This window comes from Ochotona princeps, chromosome 14 (genome assembly GCF_030435755.1).
Source record: "Ochotona princeps isolate mOchPri1 chromosome 14, mOchPri1.hap1, whole genome shotgun sequence".
NCBI lineage: Eukaryota > Metazoa > Chordata > Mammalia > Lagomorpha > Ochotonidae > Ochotona > Ochotona princeps.
Window position 1 is genome coordinate 17,176,928 of NC_080845.1, and position 24,063 is coordinate 17,200,990.

At 43.6% G+C, this 24,063-nt stretch overlaps 2 protein-coding genes across 5 annotated transcripts; one reads left to right on the forward strand and one right to left on the reverse strand.

Moving 5' to 3' along the window:
- The first annotated feature begins 20 nt into the window (after positions 1 to 20).
- On the forward strand, positions 21 to 9,309 carry CDC26 (cell division cycle 26). 4 transcript variants are annotated; one of them, XM_004594932.4, is made up of 4 exons: positions 21 to 162; positions 2,380 to 2,482; positions 3,903 to 4,024; positions 8,880 to 9,309. In XM_004594932.4, the coding sequence occupies exons 3-4, from the start codon at positions 3,944 to 3,946 to the stop codon at positions 9,054 to 9,056; spliced, it is 258 nt and encodes an 85-aa protein (XP_004594989.1). In that variant the 5' UTR covers positions 21 to 162; positions 2,380 to 2,482; positions 3,903 to 3,943; the 3' UTR covers positions 9,057 to 9,309. The 4 variants fall into 4 exon arrangements, with proteins under 4 accessions (XP_004594989.1, XP_058528407.1, XP_058528408.1 ...); XM_012929756.3 differs by lacking the exon at positions 21 to 162 and adding an exon at positions 296 to 432; XM_058672424.1 differs by lacking the exon at positions 2,380 to 2,482.
- A 3,577-nt stretch (positions 9,310 to 12,886) lies between these two features.
- SLC31A1 (solute carrier family 31 member 1) lies at positions 12,887 to 19,300 on the reverse strand. The gene is made up of 4 exons (XM_004594971.3): positions 19,168 to 19,300; positions 18,603 to 18,675; positions 17,303 to 17,471; positions 12,887 to 16,110 (listed from the first exon to the last, which is right to left on the reverse strand). Exons 1-4 carry the CDS (start codon positions 19,252 to 19,254, stop codon positions 15,909 to 15,911), a joined length of 531 nt encoding a protein of 176 aa, XP_004595028.2. The 5' UTR covers positions 19,255 to 19,300; the 3' UTR covers positions 12,887 to 15,908.
- Positions 19,301 to 24,063: the final 4,763 nt, after the last annotated feature.

The following is a 24,063-nucleotide window of genomic DNA, read 5'->3' on the forward strand; positions in this document are numbered from 1 at the left end:
AGAGGCCTCGTAGAACTAGCGAGGAAAGCTCGCGGGAGCCGAGGAGCTGCGGGGAGAGGGGCTCGAGGCATTCTGGGAAATGTAGTCTAGTTGGCCTGGCCATCGTTTCGTGGTGGGAGCCAAGGTTCCTTCCGGGAAGGGGCTGAGCAGGCTTGGAGAGAGGTAGGTGAGTTGGGTCGCGAGGCACCGGGCTGAATTCTGGAGCGAACCGAGGCCTCTGGGAGGCTTTACGGCATCCCGCGGTGGAGGACTGCGTTGCCATGGAAACCCGCGCCCGGGCCCGGAGACTGTCGTCCTGGTGTTGGACGAGCGCGGCTCTCGGGCAGGGAAGTCTTGCGCCCAGGGGCCGCGTCTGAGCTGCGTCCGTTTGCGGTGGGAGATGCGGCTCAGAGAGCCCTCTAGCGTCCAAAGGGAATGAGGACGAGGGGAAAGGTTCGGCCTGACTTGTTTTGTCCTCTTCTACCAGGTCTTTGTGCCGGACTGAGAGAGAGATGAGGGCCAGGAAGGCGCCGGATAAGCTGCAGCCGGTGCTTTGCTGCATAGCCCTGTGTCCCGCTGGGCGCTGCGGGCCTCAGCTGAACAAGGCATGTGGTGGTGGGTGGGAGATCAAAATATTCCAGCTCCCGGAGCTGGACTGACCCGCCCTCCCCATCCTTGTCTCCTGGATCCTCTACCCCAGCCTCAAAATAACAGCAATAATAAATAGCTGTTACGTGCTGAGTGTTTGCTAAATGCCAAATTGTGGATCAGGAGCAGAAACTGCTTTACGCCATTGAATTAAGACAGCAACTAGACGAGAGGGCAGGAAAAGAAAAACTAGTGAGAGAGATAAAGTGGATTATTAAAAATCGGTAACTTACTGGGCCGGCGCTGTGGCAGGCAGGTTAAACCCTGCCTGCCGTTCCATAGGGACACCTATTAGAGTCCAGGTTGCTCCACTTCGAACCCAGCTCCCTGCTATTGCACCTGGGAAAACAGCAGCAAAGGATGGCCCAACTGTCTGGGCCCCTGCATCCTGGAAAGACGCTCCTGGCTCAGGCTCTGGGGGCCTTTTCATGAGTGAACCAGTGATGCAAGACTTTCTCCGTAATTGTGACTTTCAAATAAATAAAATAAGCTAAAAAAAAAAAAGGTTCCATGACTTAATGGGATTCGAGCTTCTATCTTTTTCTTTCTAGAGCCAGCACTTTTACTGTTCCTCTGTCCGGCTTCCTAGGACCTGATTTGCACTGTGCAGTTTCTTCCTCTACCATGTGTTGACCTTGGAATCTGGTAGATAGCATCTGATTGAATGCAGAGCGACTTGAAGGTCCTGTGCCACAGTCGTGTGACCACCGTGTCTGTCGCAAGCTTCAGGGGAGAAGGACACATCTTGCTTTTCATATGTCTCAATCCCTGGTTTCATCTTAGTACCTCCAGTTGCTTTCACTCATGTCATTTAATCCTCATGACTTTAATGTGTGCATAATTGTTCATAGGAGGCCAAAATTATGAACCAGACTGAACAGTTTGATTTCTTTTATCTGTAAAAGAGGGATGATTTTAGCTTCATAGGGGTTTTGTATCAAAATCAGAAGATAAGGAATGGTAATGGGAAAATAAGAATGCTGCCACTCACACAAGTTCGTTTGCATTCAATCTCTCCATTTTTCAGCATTGACTAATTGTTTAATAGTATTATAGATATAATAAAAAATCTGCTTAATAGTAGATAGACTCTGTGGGACACCATGAAGAGATGCAAATCGATGCCGAAAGTTTAAATAAGATGCCGTTACTGATATTAGATGTGATTAAGACAGTCTTGTTTGCTCAAGGAGATTTATTATTTTTATTGGAAAAAGTAGATTTACAGAGAGACAGCGAGAAAGTTCTTTCATCTGTTGATTTACTCCCCAAATGGCCACAACAGCCAGAGCTGAGCTGTTCCGAAGCCAGGAGCTTCTGGGCCTGCCACATAGGTTCAGGGTCTCAAGACTTTGGGCCGACCTTCACTGCTTCCCTAGGCCACAGACAGGGAGCTGGATGGGAAGTAGAGCAACTGGGACATGAACCGGTGCTCATATGAGGTCCTGGTGCTTACAGGTGAAGGAGTAGCCAGTTGAGCCATTGTGCCAGCCCATGAAATGATTTTTAACATTGTTTCCTTGACTCAGACTGTTCTCTTGAGCCTCTTTATACGTTTTTTCTGTCTGTATGCTCTTTCTACGTGGACTAAGACTTCATTTAGATGTCAGTTCCTGCCTGGGGCTGTGCTGAGCATCCCTGGCCACACCATGTGCTCACCCCAGATCTCATGCTGGTGTGCTTGCCAGGGTGCTACCCTCAGGGGTGTTCTTACTCCACAGTTAGTTCATCGCTTGCCTGTTTTTCCCACAGGTTGTGACTGTACCTTTTAACTTTGTAACAAGAGCGCAAGAACTCTTTGTCCATGAATGATTTGCCTGGTTGATTTAGACACTGAAGATAATCTTGTGAATTGGTGAGTTGGCGGGAATTTTGTGAGATTTAATGAATTCAGGGCTGTGATGACTCTCCTGTCACAGTTTGTTTACTCTTGCACTAACCGCTGAATGAAGATGTGATTATTCCAGTGTTTTCCTGAAAATATTTCCTTGCATCTGACTGGAGCATGGAATTCATGATTATTGCCTAGAATTCTTTTTTTTCCTAAAGATTTATTTATTTTTATTGCAAAGTCAGATACACAGAGAGGAGGAGAGACAGAGAGGAAGATCTTCCGTCCGATGATTCACTCCCCAAGTGAGTGCAACGGCCGGTGCTGTGCCGATCCAAAGCCAGGAGCCAGGAACTTCCTCCAGGTCTCCCACACGGGTGCAGGGTCCCAAGGCCTTGGGTCGTCCTCGACTGCTTTCCCAGGCCACAAGCAGGGAGCTGGATGGGAAGCGGGGCTGTCGGGATCAAAACCAGTGCCCATATGGGATCCTGGCACATGCAAGGCAAGGACCTTAGCCGCTAGGCCACCACGCCAGGCCCTAGAATTCTCTTATAGGCAGCTTGCTGGTCTAACTTCTTTCAGAAAGAGGTTTTTTGAATGACTGAGTGTGGATCTGTGTCATGTAACAAAAATATAAGAACTGTACACCTGAGGACTTCAGGAATTTATGTGTGAAGCCAGTACTGTGCTTCAGAGCGTTAAACCAACTCTTGCAATGTGGCATCTTGTATCAGTCATGGCTGCTCTGCTTCCGGTCCAGACCCCTGCTGATGTGCCTGGGAAAGCAGCAAATAATGGCCCAAGTATGTGAACCCCTGCCACCCATGTTGGAGACCTGGATAGAATTCCTGACTCTGTCTTCTCCTTAGCCTGGCCCCAGCCACCATGGCTATGGGAGTAGTGAATGAGTCAATGGAAAACCTCTCTCTCTGTCTATTTCTTTGTCACTTTTTTTTAAATTTAAAGATTTATTTATTTTTATTGAAAGGCAGATATACATAGAGGAGGAGAGACAGAGAGGAAGATCTTCCATCTGTTGATTCACTCCCCAAGTGACTGCAAGTGGTGCTTCTGAAGTGATGCTGAGCTGATCTGAAGCCTGGAGCTTCATTCAGGTCTTCCACATGGGTGCAGGACCCAAGACTTGGGGCTGTCCTTGATTGCTTTCCCAGACTGCAAGCAGGGAGCTGGATGGAAAGTGGGGATGCTGGGATTAGAACCTTGCATCCTGATGCATGCAAGGTGAGGACTTTAGCCACTAGGCTACTGCACCAGGCCTATCATTCTGCTTTAAAAAAAAAAAAAAAAAACGGAAGATCTATGTGTGACTCCAAGTGTTTTTGCAACTGCCTTCCTTTAGCATATATGCTTACAAACTGACCTGATGCTTGTAATTGAAACGAATCCCCTCTCCTTTTTAACTTTTCTTTGTGTTTTTTAATAGCTTGTAGTTTATTGGCTCTGGTTCTTAGTGTGCATCTCAGTATGCTACGACGAAAACCCACGCGCCTGGAGTTAAAGCTTGATGATATTGAAGAGTTTGAGAGCATTCGAAAGGACCTAGAGGTAAGAGTACAATTTTGCCCAGGCACTTGAGCCATCTTCCGCTGCTCTCTCAGGCCATAGCAAGGAGTTGGATTGGAAATGGAGCAGCCAGGACATGAACCAGTGCCCCTATGGGATGCTGACACCATAGGTGGAGGATTAGGCTGCCATGTTACTGTATTGACCCCCAGACTCTTATACCAAGAGCTTATTTGAAATTCCTGTTTGGATGCTCTATAGGCATCTCAAACTTTTTCTGTTAGTTTCCTGTGGCTGGGATAATAAAGTAGCATGAACTCAGGGACTTAGGATAAATTTATTCTTGATTCTACAGACCGGAAATGGGAAATCTGTTTCACTGGGCACAGATCAATGCACTTTTGGCTTCTCATGGCTGCTATATCCCTTGGCTTGTGGCCACATCAGTTTGAGAGACAGAGACAAGCAACAGACACACATCCCCCCCCACTCCAAGGTGGATTATCCACAAGTTTTATACACACACACAATCACACCACTCCATGATTCATTATCCAAAAGTCTTACATACACACACACTTTATCCAAAAGTCTTACACATGTGCTCACTGACCCTCTAGGGTCACAATGTCCTCTTACAATCATTTACATTGCAAAATCATGTCTGCTTTACCATTGAATTCCCAGTATGAAGTATGAACTCAATATCCATGTTTTAAAAAAATATTTATTTTTTTTTTATTGGAAAGGCAGGGTTACAGAGTAAAGGAGAGACGACAGATCTTCTGTCTGCTGGTTCATTCCCCAAATGGACGCAGTGGTTGAAGCCAAGCTGATTGGAAGCCAGGAGCTTCTTCCTGGTCTTCCACATGGGTGCAGGGGTCCAAGGAATTGATCCTGCTACTTTCCAAGGCTATAGGCAAAGTGCTGAATTGAAATGGAGCAACCAAGACTCGAACTTGTGCCCATATGGGATGCTGGTGCTGCAGGGGGAGAAATAACCTATTATGCCACTGTGCCAGCCTCAGGATAGAATTTTTTTCTTTTTTCTTTTTTCTTTTTTTTTTTTAGGATAGAACTTTCTAATGTCACTTATTTGTAGTGTAGATTGGAGAGTAATTGGGAAGGTTATTTGTCACATAAAGGTAACACAGGTTAGACATCCCTAAAGCAGAAACTCACTGTGAAACCTGAAAGCTTGTGTCAGTTATCAAAAAGGTACAGATTTTGGATTTAGATTCTTAGATTATGGATGCTCTACCAGTAAAGTCTATGCAAATATTTCAAAACCAGAAAAGATTCTGAAATGTGAAGCTCTCCTGGTGTGTGGCATTTTTGGTAGGGCTTTTCCATGGGTCCCTTATCTGGTGCTTGTAATCCTCTGCTCTTGGCGGTTGGGAGTCCACCGTTCCTCAGCAGTGGTGAAGAGGTGACAGTTTTGGTGACCAGAGAACTGAGCCTTCCAGGAGGGAACCTCAGAGGGAGCTCTGGTTCTTTGGAGAGGACGATGCAGTTGTCACCGTGAAGGAGTGATAGTTATGAGATAAATGTTATCTTTGATTTTGGAAAGGAGCCAACTAAACATATTTTGTAATTCTGCAATCACTTATGATATAGAAGTCAAACTTTTGTCTGAAAACAGAGGCCTGGCCTCTGTCTCTTTGTCCCATATTGCATTGGATTTTCACCTGTGATCTCAAATAGGTGGTTAAACTGCTACCTGCTTGCCTGTAGCCATGGCTGCTGCTGTCTCAGGTCGAGGTGGCAGGGCTGTAACCCAGAGGGACCCAAGCCACCTGTGCATTGATGGCCTGGGCTTCAAAATGACAGGGTCATTTCAGAGAGCGTTTGAAGAAGCGGACATTCTCACTAATTGTGTGGTCAGGAAAGGCCTCAAACATAACATCTCAGGGGCTTTGGTTTGGTGACTTAACTCTTGGTACTTACTCAGCCATATAAGGTTGATGGGTGTGCAGTAGAACCAGAGAGCTGTTTTTTTCCCCCCCTCTTCTTTTTCTTTCTTTTTTTAAAGATTTACTTATTTATTTGAAAGGTAGAGTAACAAAGAAAGAGAAAGAGAGGCTTTCCATCCACTGGTTCATTTTCCAGATGGCTGCAGCAGCAGGGGCTGGGTAAGACTAGGGGCCCCAGTGCAATGGCTCAGTGGCTGAATCCTTGTGTTACACATGCTGGGATCCCATGGCATGGGTCCTATGGTGCTGGTTTGTATCCCGGCTGCTCCATTTGCCGTCCAGCTCTTTGCTTGTAGCCTGGGAAGGCAGTCAAGGATGGTCCAAAGCCTTGGGACCGTGCTCCCACGTGGGACACCTGGAAGAGGCTCTTGGCTCCTGGCTCCTGGCTTCAGATCAGCTGGCCGCTTGGGGAGTGAAACCAGCAAATGGAAAACCTTTCTCTCTGTCTCTCCTTCTCTGTGTGGACTTGCTTTTCCAATGGAAATAGATAAATCTAAAAAAAATATGTATATTTTTTAATTAAAAGACTGAAGCTAGGACCCAGGTACTTGGACCATCCTCCACTGCTTTCCCAGGTGCATTATCAGGGAGCTGGATTAGAAGTGAAGCAACCAGAACACAAACTGGCATTGCAAGTGGTACCTTAACGTGCTGTGCCACAATGCTGGCCTCGAGAGCTGTTTGTAGAGAGCAATCTGTAAAGCCTGGTGCCATCCAGCAATGAAGAAAATTCTTGTTGGGCCCGGCGGCGTGGCCTAGTGGCTAAAGTCCTCGCCTTGAACGCCCCGGGATCCCATATGGACGCCGGTTCTAATCCTGGCAGCTCCACTTCCCATCCAGCTCCCTGCTTGTGGCCTGGGAAAGCAGGAGAGGACAGCCCAATGCATTGGGACCCTGCACCCGCGTGGGAGACCCGGAAGAGGTTCCTGGTTCCCGGCATCGGATTGGCGTGTACCGGCCCGTTGCGGCTCACTTGGGGAGTGAAACATCGGATGGAAGATCTTCCTCTCTGTCTCTCCTCCTCTCTGTATATCTGGCTTTCCAATAATAATAAAATCTTTAAAAAAAAAAAAAAAGAAAATTCTTGTTGTCTTATCAAATAAGACACTAAAGAATTTAAGAGCCTGCTTTGAAAAGCATGGCACAATTAAAAGTATAGAAGACAGAGAGGTTAACGCTCATAAATTTTGATGATCATAATGCAGTTGATCAAACTGTTCAGAAATCACACTGTGTTGGTGCTGGCATATGCAGTGGGTTAAGCTGCACTGCATGTGATGCTGGCGTCCCATTCAGAGCACTGGTTACTTCTGGCCCAGCTTCTTGCTAATGCATCTGGGAAAGCAGCAGATGATGCCAAGTGCTCAGACCCTTTATCCACACAGGAGACCCAGATGGAGCTTCAGGCTCCTGGCTTCTGCCTGGCTCAGCCCAGGCTACTGTGGCCATATGGTTAGTGAGCCAGCACATGGAAGATCTCTGTCTGTCACTCTGCCTTCAAATAAATAAGTCAATCTTTTTTCTAATCAAAGGAATACCACACTGTTAATAGGCATAGTTGTGAAGCAAAAACGGCCCTTTTTCTAAACAAGAGATGCAGTCCACTGTATCAGAGGTTGTAGAGGGAAACCTTGGAGGCAGTGCGGGTAATCATGGCTGTCCTGCGGACTTTGGTGTGAGAGGCAGGAGCAGCAGGACTGGTTATGGAGGTGATGGTGGCAGCGCCAGCAGTGGCCCTGATTATAGTAGCAGAGAGGGGTTGTGGTGAAGGTGGCCAGAATATGGATGCCAGGGCAGTAAACGCGGAGAATATGGGCAGTAGAGGAGAATGTGATAGCTAAAGTGAAGGAGGAAACTTTGGTGTTTGTGACCGTGACATACGTAGAAACTGCAATGATGTTGGAAATGACCATGAAGAACAGGTTCTGCGGACAGAGTGATGGCTGGCAGCGGCCTGGGCAGTCACTGTGCTAATGGATGTGGTGCAGAGGGTTTCAGAGCAGGAGCCAAGGCCTACTGTCTCAGCTGGACAGAGGAACATGCTTTCAGGAAAGCCGCCGCCGCCTTGGAGACAGCCATCGCAGATGCATTGGGGAACAACTGACTAATGATCATATTGGTTATAGACCCCGAACCAGGCCCAACATCCACTTCCATTGGGAAGGTCTGAATTTTAGAGATGGATTCTCTTGCCTGCTTGAGCATTGGAATGAAATAAAATGACATCGAATTAAAACATTCCCCAGAAAGAACAATGATCACAGGACAGTCACTGCAGCTTCAAACAGGAAACACTTCTGGGTTGGGACTGTAAACTGGATGTCCACCCCCAAGGAATCTGATCTGTTGTAGCTTTTCACTTCAATTACGTCAGGAATATGGCTTTGTAAGTTGTGGCAGTGGACCAGGAATAAAAAATTGGATAATGTTTAACCTTAAAATAACCTCCACACAAAGGATTCTCAAAACTCAGATCTTTTGATAGCATAAAGTTTTCTGTCTAAAGGATTACTTTTAATCTGAGGGGGCAGCCAGGCTGTAGGTTTGGTAGCTGTTGTTCTCTTCCCTTGACTGCTGTGTGTCTTCTGCTCTTGCGTGCCTTTGCAGTCACAGCTCTCTGCACCCTCAGCCTCTGAGTTTGTTTGGCAGTATAGGCTTCCCTCTGTCATAGGCTCAATCACCCTATCGTAGTCTGTTTTCTCATTTTGTTGCTGGATGATCACATTCTGGAGGGTAGGAGTTAAATCTTTTATTATTGTATCCCCATTGTCCCTGTAATTTCCCTAAACCTAGGACTTCAGTCTATCATTCACTGCATTCTAACCTATCCTTACCTGATGCTTAGTATGTACCTGATAGGTACTGCATAAACATTTGCTCATTGAAAGAATGTTGCCTTAATCCTAAACCTTTTCTACTTTCAGACCCGTAAGAAACAGAAGGAAGATGTGGATGTCGTGGGAGGCAGTGATGGAGAAGGAGCCACAGGGGTCAGCAGTGACCCCAAGAGCCGGGAACAAATGATGAATGATCGAATTGGTTACAAACCCCAGCCCAAGCCCAACAGTCGCTCATCTCAGTTTGGAAATTTTGAATTTTAGAGCTGGATTATCTTGCATGCCAGAGCCCCGGAGTGGAATAAAATGATGGCAGAAGTACAAACCAGATTTAGAGAATTGGTGCTTACAGTGAAGCAGAATGTTTTACCTCCTGCAGAGAGAAATATTTCTGTAGGAGACTGCTGATTCTTAACTTTTACTCTAAGCTAGAATCCAAACTCTGATTTGCCTCTGGAAAAGCTGACTATAAAAATCACCTGATTCTTGTTTTTAAAAATAAATATATTTTTGGAAAGTTGTGGGTATCCTTAATAACATATATCATGGTTAACTCTGGTTTTACAAGGCAACATCATTCTTATATGTTTACTAAAAAATTCTTAAACTTGGAATCCTTCCAGTTGATCTTTGTCACTTCCATTCTACTTATTATTAAGTACCTACCAGATACCAATCAAAAAGATTTCCATTCTTTGATTCTCTGTTAACCTGAACAAGTTGTAGGTGCTAGAGCTGTTTATACAAGGCTCTGTAACTAGTGGGGGACAACTTCAAGAGGACAAACCATGGAAAGGAGCAGGAGGAATGTTCCTGGTAATAGTGTTGTCATACTGGTTTTCCAGTGTGCTCAAGAATTTTTCCCAGTAGGAACCAATGGGAGAAGCAAGTCAGGGCTGGTTAGGAACAGGTCCTATAGTTTTCACTGGTGAGTTCAATGGCAGGGAACCCAAGCTGTAGTAGTAACTTCTGAGACCACTAGTTTTTAAAGAGATCCCTTAGTAGGATCCTACCCAGGATAGCTTAAGGTCTGAGTAGTAAAAATGGGAGAAGCAGGGATAGAAGGGGATATACAATTTAATTTTGTGCTCCAGTCATTATTCCAGTTCATCTAGATAAGTCTGCTGTCTTGTTTTCATGCAGGTTGGGCCTTTGCCTATGATCCCAGCATCCTGTATGGATACTGGTTCAAGATCTGACTGCTCCACTTCTGATCCAGCTCCCTGCTAACGCACCTGGGAAAGCAGTAAAGACTGATGCTAGAAATACAGAAGCAGCTCCTAGCTTCATCCTGGCCCAACCATGGCCTTTGCAGCCACTAGTTGAATAAACCAGTAGATAGCTCTGTGTCTCTCCTCCTCTCTAAAACTCTGCCTTTCAAAAAACAAACAAACAAACAAAAAAAACAGCCTCTGAGTCCAATGCTATAGCTCAGTGGCTAAATCCTTGCCTTGTATGCACCGGGATTCCATATGGGTGCCGCTTCTGTGGCCTGGGAAAGCAGTAGAGGATGTCCCAAAACCTTGGTATCCTGCATCAATGTTGGAGACCCAGAAGAAGCACCTGGCTACAGATTGGCTCAGCTCCAGCTGTTGTGGCAGCTTGGGGAGTGAACTAGCACTCAGAAGAACTCTCTTCTCTCTGTAAATCTGCCTTTCCAATAGAAAAATAACAACCTTCAAGAATTAGGCTCCAAATGTGAAAAGCATGTTATTTTAAATGGAAGGGCCAAAAACCAAGGGAAGAGCCAGACTCTGCCTCAGTTTTTGCTCCTAAACTGCCCCAGCTTGAACAGGCACAGAAGCAAGTGAACCCTGAGCCCCCAGTCCGTGCTTAATGGCAAACACCCCAGGGCTGCTCGTGACTCTATACTGAGTATTTTATCCAAATTATGTCACTTGATTTTATAAAAGGTGAAAATCAGCAATTCTATGGTAGAGCTGAGAATGGAGCTCAGTCTGGTTTTTGGTTTGCTTCCAAACCTCTTGCTACGTGGCTGTTAATCTTCATGGCTGTCCTACCCAATGGCTAGTAGACAGGGAGGCTGAAGCTGCTTTCTGCAGGTGTAGGAAATGCCCATGCTGTTTTATTTACAGAGAATCAGACAATTACTAGATCAGTAAAGAAGAGCTTATTGCAGCTGCAAGACTTTTTTTTTCACAACTGAAGTCACATGCTGTGTTTCTTTGGTCTTACTGTTCACTTCTAGATTACCCAACCTGAGAAAGTTGGCTAGGGACTTGTAAACTGATATCAGCCTTGTCCAGAAGAGCGTACCCTGTGTTTTCCTGGAAGTTGGACTAACAATAAACATCCTTCTATAGCTGTGATGCCCATGCTGTGCTGGGTACCTTTCTCATGTAACTGTCACTGCATGACAATATTTAAGTCAGCAGTGCACTGGGCAGATGACAGCAGACTGTGGGATTTCATTACCCAGTGACTTTGTGGCCATTTTAGCTTTACACTCTACAATGTTAAGTATAACTTCTGGTGTTCAGATGACAATATCCTACTAACAAAGCAATTCTCTGAACACATGCTCGCATTAAGCAATCTGTGACTGTATGCTCTCAATTCAGTGTTTTATTAAGAGGCAGAGGGGGAGTTCTTTCATCTGCTGCTTCACTCCCCAAATGTCAGCGTCGGCCAAAGCTGGAAGCGAGGAACACAATCCGGGTCTCCCATTTGGATGGAGAGACTCCTCCCTTGGGTCACCACTGTCACCTTCCAGGGGCTGCACAGGCAGGAAGCTAGAGCCAGGGATCAAACCCAGGTACTCTGATATGGGAAAAGGGTGTTTTAACTGCTAGGCAAAAAACCCACCCCATAATCCTAACACAAGTAGGTGCCATTTTTGAAATGAGAAAACTAAGGCTCTTAGGAGAGACTATTACAGAATAATTTCCTAAGATCATATTGCTAATAACTGGTGGAGCAAGATCCAGTTCCACTGACTCCAAAGTCTGGACTCATCCTGTTATGTTAAATGAGAGCACAGGGATGGTGCGGGGTGGCAAAATGCTTACCAGAGGCCAGTAGGAACAGGAAAGAACTGCCGGTTCTCAGGTACCACCAAATACAAAGGCAACCACACTGACTTTGGGGAAGCAGATTTCCCAGAGGTTCAGCTCAGAGTCTCCTTCCTGACAGTGTGAACTGAGAAAGCATTACGGTGTAACAAAAATCAGCTTCAAAGTTCTGGAATCCAGGGCCAGTGCAATGGTGTACCAGGCTAATCCTCTACCTGTGGCACTAGTATCTTTTATGGGTACAGGTTTGAATCCTGGTTGCTCCACTTCCCATCAATTCTCTGCTAACAATCTAGAAAGCAGCGGAGGATGGCACAAGTCCTTGGGCACCTACACCCCACATGGGAGACAAAAGAAGTTCCTATTGCCTAGCTTTGGAAAGGCCCAGTTCTGGCCATTGTGAGCATTTGTGGAGTAAACCAGCAGATTGAGGATCTGTCTTTCCACTCTCTCTGCAGCAATGGTTTACAAGTAAAATAAATCTTACAGCAAAAAAAAAAATCTGGAATCCTTGGTATACTGAAATATTTGCTGCTTCTTGAAGATTCCATCTGTTTTGTAAAAGGCCCCAAAATTTCTGGCATGGACTAACTCACCATGTAGGTGGTAGATGAAGGTGAAATAAACATAAAGTGATCAGGGCTGGTGTTGTAACATAGCCAGTGCCCATATGGGTGCCAGTTTAAGTCCTGGCTGCTTCACTTCCAATCCAGCTCCCTGCTAGTGCATCTGTGAAAGCAGTGGAGGATGGCCCAAGTGCTTGGGCCCCTGTAACCACATAGGAGACCAGAAAGAAGCTCCTGATTTTATATTGGCCTAGCTTTAGCCAAATTTGACCATTTGCAGAGTGAACTAGCAGATGGAACACCTCACTCTCTTTTCTTCTCTCTGTGCAATTCTGCCTTTCAGACAAACACATATATCTTAAAACAAATAAACGTAAAGCGATTGTACCATATAACATCTTTGACATCTTAGAAACAGGTAATATCTACACTCCATGACCTGTGAAGGAACTAACTTACTCTGACATCATTTTGGGTGGAAAAAGATGACATACAATCACAAAATCAAAATATTTATTTTGTTCTTTTGCACATGACACTGTTAAAACATTCCTACTACAGCAATACTGCTCTCCAGGAGCTTACAATCTAAACTAGTCAACATTAATTGTAGACCCAGTGATTAAGGCATTATAGCAAACAAGACTGGAGATGTGTCTTTTGAAGAAGCAGCTAGAGAGGGCAGAATCAAAATTAAATGACAGGAAAGGGTACCTAATGCCCTCTTTCCTCCAGCTGCTTTTGCAAGGAACATTTTGGGATCAGAGCCCAAGAACAGTCCCCACCGCCTGGAAGGATTTCCGGACAACCCTACTAAAGAGTAGTGAAGAAACTTCTAACTTCTAATCCCATGGCAGATAGAGTAAGGGTTCCTGATGTGTGGGTAATGAGGGTGTTGAGTTTTCCTCCATCATAGACTGGAGACAGCACCTAGGAGTCTATAACTCTAAGGAGGGTACGAGGTAGCCCTTTTCCCAGACATACAGAAATTTGAGTAGGGCAATTGCTTCTTAAAGCATGCTTAAGGTCTCTAACAGCCTTATAAATACCAACTTCCGGTATTTATATCAATGACATTGCAATGCCCACTGCATCAGGAGGGCTAGGGTACATCAATAAACTAGACTATGGGGCGGGAGTAGGAGGAAAGACTGAAAGCCAGGAAGGGAAAAGCAGAGCAGAATAAGAGGTCAAAAAGAGGTGGGGGGATTCAGTCTTCTAATAGTTGTAAATAGCGAAGGAGGAAAAGAGATGTTTACAAACAAAACGAACAAAGACATCAGGCCTTAAATTCCAAAAGAACAGGAATACAGAAATGAATGTCAATGAGATAACTGTATTGATGGCAATCCAACAGGTCAAGAAAGATGAAAAGAATTTAAACCTTTTTTCCTTCACTAGCTTCATCCTTTGGAATCTCTACATTTCAGGTTTCCAGATTATTTCTGTTAGTTTCAGATCCTTAACACTCTTAACTGGCCTTGATTTTTCTTACCTTACTGATAAGGTCCCATTACAGGAAGGCTGTTTTACAGCAGCTCATGCTGAGATGTCTAGAGAGCACCAGAGTCACCACCAAGCACTGATTCTTACTTGTTTCTCAGGGTTTTATTAACCGTTGGCTTCTGAGACAGCCACGAGCTAGTCACGCCTTGCTGCTGACCTGTCAGTATCTGGCATTCATTCCGCCCATTCTGAGGATCAGCACTTCAAGTTGATGAACTGAGAGAAAAGCACAAAGTTCTATAGTCTGGTCCTTGGATTTTTTACCCCCGATCTAGTAGGCTCATAACCCTTTCTTGGTTCAAAGCCATAGAAGTGCACATTCCTCACTCTCCAATATTTAACTGGCACCCACAGAGAGAGTACAAACTTCAAAACCATAACACAAACCAACAGCAGAGCTGCGTTTTGTCTCCTCTGCCTGAGGCACAGATGGGCCTGGCCATAAGGAAGGTAGGGGTTAGCAGACCAAGCACTGAAGAATCACTTTACCGAGGTAGTTTGGACTGGAACAGGACTGCAGTGTAGATTAACAATGAACAGAATAAAGATCCAATGTGATTCTTCATTGAGAAAAGAGATTTTTGGCCACTTGTGGTCTAATTAAGCCCCCAGGAGTGACAAAGATGGTCATATAGAGGATGAGGTTCTGCCTGGTATGGGCATGGATGTTGGGAACTGACACAAATTTGATCATCAGCAGACCACACCCTAGGTCTCTCCAAAGAGAAAGTTGAACTTTCACCCCTCTGCCCTAGGACGGGCTGGCTAGTTTACACTGCATATCAAAGATTTCTCTCAATGTTTGAACCCTTCCAAGAAACCACAGCTCTTTAAATAAAGGAGTAGTGATAAAGTACTACTTCATCCATGCCAATAAAACTACTCTGGCTGCAGCCCTTCCTGCAAATGTGCAATGGTGCAGGCACACACTGTTGGAACTGCGTGCAAGTTTTTGGAATGCTTAAATATTCACCAGCAGCATTTGTGACATAAATTATTCCCAGATGTACAATCTACCAATCTGCAATCCAAATGTGCATGCCTAATACCAGGTGATTCTTCCTTAATTTAACGCAGAGATTCTGAAAGTGTGGGCCTCCTGACCATCAACAGCAATTAGTGTTTCAACAAAGCCTCTTGATAATTCTTATGAATTTAAAGTTTGAAAATCACTGGTCTGAAGTCAGATATGTGAAAACAGTAATGGGAAACAATCTGAACGCTTTTGCTTCATTTGGCTGAGATGAACCAAGGTATAAAGTTAAAGTAAAATGGCAATGGTTTACAGTTTTCTTTTAAAATATCTACTCCTATTTTTTTTTCAAATTGATTGTCTTTTTTTTTAAGGGGGGAAGATCAAGAAATTAATTCTAATCAAAATGATAAGTGGGAATAGAAATGGATGAGTCAGCAACCAAGAACACACACTCTGTAAACTCTGGGCCTGTATTTCATCTCAACCACCCCTTTGCACACTATATCACTTGGGGAGAAAGGCACAGTGTAATTCCCACTTCTTGAGTCCAAAGACTAGAACTGATTTTCTAAGGTCAAGTGCTGAGCTCTGGGCTTAGCTGCTATCAACCCTGCTGAAATTCCAAACCTTTCCATCACTGACTCAGGAAAAAAACCACCACCACATTCATATGCTGTCTGTTAAAAGAAACCCAGAAGATTAGAAAAGGAAGCAGATGGATGATTATGTCATTGAATAGAAAGCTACCCAGACTACACGAGAACACGTAACTGGGATCTAAAATGATAAGGGAGAAGACATCTCGGGCAACTTCTCGTTAAGAAAAATGGGCATCTCAACTTAGTAGAAAACAGTTTAGGAGGTTGTCACTTTACCTCAGGGACTGTAAACTAAACCTCTGTTGATCAGGGTGTGTGTGTGTGTATATATATATATATAAAGAGGAGCAAGAAGAGATGATTGGAGCAGGAACCATGTCTTCCAGTCTCAAACTGCTTCCCACTGCAATCGTTAAGGCCACGCTGAGAGTCTGCCATCAATGGCAATGCTCTGTGATGTCCACAACCACTGCTTTCTTCCAACTGAAGAGAAAGTATCCCGTCCCGGCCCCTGCTGCCACTGCAATGCAGAGGTACCCGTTGTAGGTCATGAAGATGAGCATGAGGAAGTAGCTGATGACCACCTGGATGATATGCAGCACTGTCTGCAGGAGGTGAGGAAAGCTCAGCATCTGCTGCCTGCAGAGCAAACGGGGACAAAACAATCAGACTCCTGGAGCTCTGAGAACAGAAGGACAACTCTTACAGCCAGGAAGGCAGACTCACAGCCCTCCTGGCAGCTCAGGGGCACTTGTGTGTATTGACATTGTGTGGTTCCTAAAAATGAAATGCCATAGGCTGCCAGGTTACTAAGCATTAGCCAGATACGGTTATATGACTCATCAGGAGCAGGATAAAGGAAAGAGTAATCTCGGATCCTGAAAGGGAAGGTTTAGGGAATGCTTGGCCCACAAAATCATTTGGTCTAGCCCTAGCAAGGCAACAGCAGATGGGAGTAAAAGTCAATATATCCACAGCAACCTAATTTTTAAGTGGATCATTTTGTATGTGAATGATATAAATATCCAAACGACACTTGGCAGAAAAAAAGGTTGCCAATCATTGCAAGACTCTTCTACACTAATTATCTGAATATTTTTAGGGCCTCCATCTTGGCAAAGTTCATGTTCTACAAAAATGGAAACAAACAGAAGCCTGGGTGGTACGACAGATACAACTGAGTTCGGGATCAGGAGACATGGCTACTCATTCTTTGTCACCTTTGGTAAGTCCCACTCATTTTGGGCTTCAATAAGATCATCACTGCAATGGCAATAAATAAGCTTTTTGCCTGAAAACTCAGGAGCTTGGTCTTTAGGATTTCTTGAGGTCCAAGCTAGTTTTAAAACCTATGTTCCTATCAAAAGCTCCAAAAACAATGCCAGTTTATGGGAAAGCCAAGTCATCCAAATACTTCCTTCAAATACAGACTTCAGTACAGTTTTTTTATGGTAAACAAAATGAGGATAAAGCTAAAGAGGCTTACCCTTTTATAGAAAGTCATCAATTGCATTCTGTTCTTTTATACCTGAACACATTTCTTAACTTCTTCACTAGTATTTCAGTGAATATTTGAAAATGTGAGTCAGTGCTTATCTTCTTCTAAAGTGACTACTACTCAGAACAAACATTCATGTTTGCAGACAGGTTCCTACCCCTTCTTCCTGGCCTGCTCATAACCCACATCCCCAAACTTTCAAAGACAGTTTTGATCAAGGTCAGAAAGAACTATTAAATCAAGAGCATGGCTGCTGTGAATAAAGTAACTGTTCAGCTGCTTAACTAATCTAGCTCTCTAAAACTTCCATCTGGACCTGTTCAACCGTCTTACCCAACAGTTTTGTGTGTCTCCATAAGGATGGTTCCATTTGGTCCTGGGACAGGCATGGAATTATAGCGGATGCTGACTTGTGACTTCCGTAGTAGGCCTTCTCGGGCTATCTTAAGTCCCTCGTAGAACATTGCTAGAAGAAACACTGCCACAAACGCTCCAGCCATTTCTAGGCAGCGAAGGAAAAGATGGGGATAATATCACATACGTGCAAAGTCACTGTAGCTACAAAAACAAGGTAGAACAAGTGCCACCCTCAGTTTCTCAACACATTAACATTACTACCTCTTCACCTGCCCAGATGCGAGAACAGCTAAGATGGGGTTGGTAACCACCATCACCTCTGCGAAAGAGATGTACTTTTTGACTGAGATACAGAAGAGCATCTGAACAATAACCTTTTGGTTTAGTCATTAAATTAGCTATGATATTGAAAGATGATATAGAATATGGAAATGGAGAATAACATTTTTGAAGTACTAACTATGCTTTTGGAATGGCATTTTAATACTTTCACACTGTAAAGTGCTAGTATGGATGAGAATCTATTTAAATGACTGTTTTTAACACAGTACCTGAACTAAACATTCCCACTACTCACAAAACAAATGGATTTTGTGGATACAAAGATATACCTGGAACTACATCAGTCCAACTAATCGTGGATATTGTGCAATTTTAATGTAAAGCTTTTTGTTGCAACAAAATAGACACATTGATATGGGTAAACAGCTCCCTCCGAACCAGGAGTGTTTCTAACACCGGGCATGCCAAGACTCAGGAAGGGTAATGGACCACTGTTTGGTACTCTAGTAAGAGCACTGGGGGAGGCATCCCCTCAGGCTTGGGTCCTTGACCTTGCTGACACACTAACTTATGTTATTTAGGGCATGCCATTTCACTATTTGAGGCTTAGTCAAATAGACAGAATTGGGTTAGATCAATAGTTTTTTAAACCTGGGGTTATTCTGTAGTATTGAGGGGAATCAGAAAAGTTTTATGCCTAAGAACAACAGCTTATCATACAAGAAAATATTTTGGAAAAGAATAAAAAGAAATTGATTGCAAAAGACTTCTATCAGGCATACAAATTATTTTTCATGTCACTGAAAGGAGGTTTAGTGGAAGATCAAATATTGTATATCCTACCTTCTAGGTGGGAAATTAGAACCAAGATGGTTACGCATTGTGACCTACTGATGCAGTCATTTTGACAGAAAGAGGTGCTGGAATCCTGGCACTCTTGTTACCATTTTTCGTAAGACTGACACCTTCAAACACTGCCTGATGGCTTACTCACCTCCTTCTGTATTGATCACCAACCCGGAAAACAATAGGTTCACATTCTTAAAGCCAAAGTAGAAGCTCATGGGCTGCCAGGAAATCAAAGTAAGTCAATTAGAGTTGAATAAAGATCCTAAGTGGGGGAAGGAGGTTAACAATATGAAAAATAGCAGATTTGGGTACGTAGCAGGAATCTGGGAGAAAAATTCATTGAAGTGGGAGGTTTTCTCCCTCATTTAGCATTCATTCATATCACAGGCACTGTGCAGGAATTCTCTCCTAGAGCTCCCCTGCCAATTTCTCTTTTCTACACAAGGCACAAAGACCACAAGTTCATTCAGAAAAGACTTAATTTCAAAAAAAAGCAGGAGAAGCTAGAGTCTGACAACTCCTGTTTTTGATGTAACTGTGCAGCTCACTTGCCACATGATCTTGGGCAAGTCATCCGACTTGTTTGCATCTGCTTTTTAATTTTTCCTTGTGGGTAAGCTGACCTTTAATGATAATAAACTTCCAGTACTACGCTTCCATGATTTCTGAAACCTGAGTGAGTGGCAACAGGCCTGTGCGGTGTCACTCACCATCATCATCATCATGTTGTCGTCTCCGCCGCCATGGGAGTGTGAAGCCGTGGTGGTCATGTGGTCCATATGGTGGGAATGATTCATTTTTCCAGGAAAAGTTTGGAGTCAGCAGAAGAGTCTCTTAAAAAAAATAAAGAAGAAATCACATATAATAACTAAAGAGCATAAAAACACTATTTTCTTTGCAAATTTGTAAAAGCTTTGTCTATATGGAATTTCATCCAATGAAGTTTACTATAGAGTGAAAATTAACTTGTTTTAACTAGGATCACTTTTAGAGACTGTAGCATTTTAGCCTCAGACACCTGTCTTCCTTCCTTATTTTGTACAACTGTACCTTTCAGTGGCCAGCATTGTGGTATAGTAAGTTAGGCTTCTGCTTGTAACAGTGCCTCTACCTCTGACCTGGCTCCCTGCTGATGTACCTGGGAAAACAGTGGAAATTGGTCTAAGTACTTGGGCCCTGCCATCCATCTGGGAAGACCCGGATAGAGTTCCTGGCTGCTGCCTGGTCTAGTCCCAGCAGCTATGGCTATATGCGGGATGTACCAGTGGATGGAAGGTTTTTTTTTTTCTTTGTGCCTTTCAAATAAAATAAACCTTTAAAAAAAAGTGTTTCTTAAAGAGACAAGTTTAACATATTCAGGCTCAAAGATAAGAAGAAATGCAGCCTTTTTGAGGGGCAGGAAACAGACAATTTGTTACAATGTACAAATGGATGTCATTAATATAATTTAAGAGCTCTAAGGCTTTTTAATCATAAACCTCAGCAGATAAAAAGCAAGCATTTCAGATAACTCACCGAATGCACATGGCCTGGGTTTAATCAGGAAATTCAGTTTGCTTATGGACAAGCAAACTTCAGCTAATTTAAATCTGAAAAAGGTCTACTGCCGCCCTAGGCAAGCAGTGTGCTCAGGCCTTGGACACAACTTTAGTTCTACAAGGATGTTATAGTTGAGAACATGAGAAACAAGATAAAAATTAGATGTTCTATATTAAATTAGGTCTAGACACTGGATAATCAGCTTTGTGTCTATTATACCACATCCAGGTGGTACTGTAAAAGTCAACGTGGAACATAAACCAAGGAGCATTACCTCCTATGGCAGGAGCTGGGTTGGGAGAGTGGGAAGTTGGGGAATATCTGGAAGAGAGTTGTTGGTGGGAACCCTATGTGTCCCTCAACTCTAATTTGTGGAAGAAACAGTGGCTTCTGCAATTCCAAGCAGGTTTTCCTGTTCATGAGCCTGGGTATGCTGCTCATTATTCATTTACTTATTCAAAATAAATCAAGCACCTGCTATGTACAAAAATCTGAGCCAAGCAAAGAAAACAATTTCACAGTGTGGTTAATGCTGAGACAGAAAGAAACAGGTTGTTGACACAGCAATACCAGGAAGTGAAGGAGAGATACAGTTTAATGGGAAACTTATATATAGTTATGAGTGTCTAATTCAAGATCACAAATATTCAACCATCTATTTTCCCATCTTTAACCCTTACACTAGTGGTTCTGTAAGTTCTTATTTCCAGTGGAAGATAAGGCTAATGTCAGATATATTCAAAATTCAAACTTGTTTGTTTGTTTGCTTTTTAGGAATTTTTTTTGAAAGTCAGATTTACAGAGGAGAGACAGAAAGACAGATTCTCCATTTGCTGGTTTATTCCTCAAATGGCCACAACTGCTGGAGAAGAGCCCATCTGAAGGCACGAGCCAGGAGATTCTTCCAAGTCTCCCATGCGGGTGTAGGGTCCCAAGGCTTTAGCCCATCCTCTGCTGCTTTCCCAGGCCACAAGCAAGGAGCTGGACTGGAAGCGGTGCAGCTAGGACATGAACCGTTGCCCATTTGGGATTCTGGTGCTTGCAGGGGGAGGATTAACTAATTAAGCCATCATGCCAGGTTCCAAAATTCAACTTTGAATTTAAGTGACTGACATTACACTATTCTATAATTATAGATTTTAAAAAATCTGGCATTATTAATACCATTGTCATAAAAAGATATGTTTAATAAGGTCTTTGTCGGGCCCAGCGGCGTGGCCTAGCGGCTAATGTCCTTGCCTTGAACGCACCAGGATCCCATATGGGCGCCGGTTCTAATCCCAGCAGCTCCACTTCCCATCCAGCTCCCTGCTTGTGGCCTGGGAAAGCAGTCGAGGACGGCCCAAGACTTTGGGACCCTGCACCCGCGTGGGAGACCTGGAGGAGGTTCCTGGCTCCTGGCTTTGGATCGGCGCGCACCGACCGTCGCGGCTCACTTGGGGAGTGAATAATCGGACGGAAGATTTTCCTCTCTGTCTCTCCTCCTCTCTGTATATCTGACTTTGTAATAAAAGTAAATAAATCTTTAAAACAAAAACCCAAGGTCTTTGTCCAGATTTTTATTTTTAGGATTTATTTATCTGAAGGTAGCATTACAGAGAAACAGGTGGAATGGAAAGATGTTTGGCATCTCAGTGATCCTAAACTAGGATTCTGAAATAAGTAGATGACGTGAATTAAGAATGAAAAGACTTTATCCAGCCAGTACATCCTTATGCAGTTGAAGTTACAAGTTTTGCCCCCTTCCAATAAAAGTCTGGAAAGTGATTACAGTGTTAGAAACCACAAAGGATAATCTCATTTGGTATTAGCAACAAAATCCTGATCATGAGCAGGCACGGAGTATCAGTTAAGGCCTTTTTGTTGCAAGACACTGAAGGAGATGCAGAGATGAACCACAAAGTCTTGAGCTCAATAAGCTTCCATGCCAAAAGCTAGAAGGGGAAACTGAATGGCCATAATTTTCACTTTTGGACATATGATTTCACATGTACAGGACCACTTAAGAAGCAAGAACACTGTGCCACAAACTATGTAAGAATTGTACCATGCGGCTCAGCAGGATAGCCTAGTGGCTAAATCATAGCCTTGCGTGTGCCAGGATCCCATATGGGCACAGCATCGTGTTCTGGCTGCTCCACTTCCCATCCAGCTCCCTCTTGTGACCTGAGAAAGCAGTGGAGGACAGCCCAAAGCCTTGGGACCCTACACCTGCATGGGAGACCTAGAAGAAATGCCTGGCTCCTGGCTTTGGATTCGCTCAGCTCCAGCCATTGCGGTCATTTGGGAAGTGAATATGTCATATGTGTTTGGATAAGTTATCAATCTCACCTATCTCATTCTCTATAGAATAAATTCTTACAGGAGGTAGGCTGGTTAATTTTGGTCTATTTCCTTCAATAACTATTATCTAAAATAACCCACACTCAGTTTCTCTCAGAATAAAAAGGGGGAACTGAAGTAAGAATACGTTCTGTATCCAGGGGCACACCAATAGTGTTTACTCCCCCAATTTGTAACCTGAAGAAAATGGTGTCAATTCATGGTACTCAGAAACTATGTTAGTCAATCTTCAGCCTATTCAAGTTTCTCTAAGCTCTACAGCTGACTTCAACTACAGCTGTCTAAGAACTGTTTTCTCTAATTTAGCCCCACCCAGCATCTTTTTCTATGAACTGGGTTCAAGGTCTACAAAGAAGCTGCACTGTAATTTTATGGACCCGAAAATGCAGTTCAGGTTAATGGAATTCGTGGAATAGTAAGTCATGATTACAGCAAGTAATGATGGGTGGAACCTAAGCAAAATTTTTTTTTTCATTTTTTATTATATTTTTGACAATCTTCACATAGTTAATTAGGGTAAAAAGGTTCAAGGGCTATAGGAAAGTGGGTAAGGCCATCATTTCCATATTGTTTCCTTCATGTAAGCAAAATCTTTTGAAGAAACATTTCTGAAGGAAGAAATGCTCGATTACATGACCTGCAAATGTTACTTGGCCTCTCTGGAGCTGGTTTTCCAGATAAAGGAGTAAATGAAATCACACCCATAAAGCACCTAAGCAAAGTGCCTGACAAATGGTAGCTATTATCTTTATTTGGAATAAACCTTGAACAGGGAAAATGCAGTGGGTGAGCTTTGTGGGAGAAGACACTGCTCAGCATGCTAGTGGTTTGTTAGCTTCTCTCCTCCGGAATAGCTAAGGTGACACCATTTTCAACAAGACCTCTTTCTGCCTAACCCATAAAGTGGCTAATAACAGGCATGTGGTAACCCACAAGAGCTGCTGTTTCTGAAAGAAAACATCTTGGATCTTTAAGGAAAAACAAGAGAAAATGGTCCAGGAATTGACTATTAAAATAACAATCATCAAGACCAAGCATGAATTTATATGGAAGTTAGTTCCTAGGAAACAGTTAAAGAACTCTTTCTCAAGGTTGGCACTCCACTATTCAGTTTCTGGAGAACATATATCTCATGTCCAGGTAGGTACTTGAATTTGCTCATGTACCAACTTGTTTCTAATGTCCTGCATCCAATCAGATAATGGGAACTGCGTTCTGGCTTTATATTTCTACTTCCTCCTCCCCCCACCCCCCCACTTAATAAGTATGGTGCAATACTTACACAAACAGCTTACTTAAAAACATAAAGAAGAGAACACAGAGAAAGAGAGAGAGAGGAAGAGAGAGGGATTCCATCTACTGGGTCACTCTCCAAATGGCTGCAATGGCTGCAGCTGAGCTGATTCAAGGAGCCGGGAGCTCCTGTACCAGCCCCAAGTAGCTTACTCGTCCATCTTGTATTTAAGGGTCTAATTCTTCCATGGTCTACATCTGTGGATGATCAGAAAAATTACCTTGAGTCCTGCCTCATCTCATTTATTACAGACTGATTATAAAGCCCAACTGGAGGCCAGGCTCTGCAAAACCTAGACTCTCTAGCTAATACACATGAATTCTCAACAGCAGTTATGAGATTAGAACAAAGGCTATCTGTAATACCTATCCTGCGTTTTAGCACTGACTTTACTTCTAGTAGGTTTAGTCTGAACTTCAAATGCTTTGCT

Excerpts from the sequence above, each read along its gene's own strand:
- CDC26 (XM_004594932.4), top strand. The coding sequence starts at position 3,944 with ATGCTACGACGAAAACCCACGCGCCTGGAGTTAAAGCTTGATGATATT. Across the intron at positions 4,025-8,879 it reads GCATTCGAAAGGACCTAGAG|ACCCGTAAGAAACAGAAGGA; the intron begins GTAAGAGTACAA and ends TTCTACTTTCAG.
- SLC31A1 (XM_004594971.3), bottom strand. The coding sequence starts at position 19,254 with ATGAATCATTCCCACCATATGGACCACATGACCACCACGGCTTCACAC. Across the intron at positions 18,676-19,167 it reads ACAACATGATGATGATGATG|CCCATGAGCTTCTACTTTGG; the intron begins GTGAGTGACACC and ends ATTTCCTGGCAG. Across the intron at positions 17,472-18,602 it reads GGTGATCAATACAGAAGGAG|AAATGGCTGGAGCGTTTGTG; the intron begins GTGAGTAAGCCA and ends TTCGCTGCCTAG.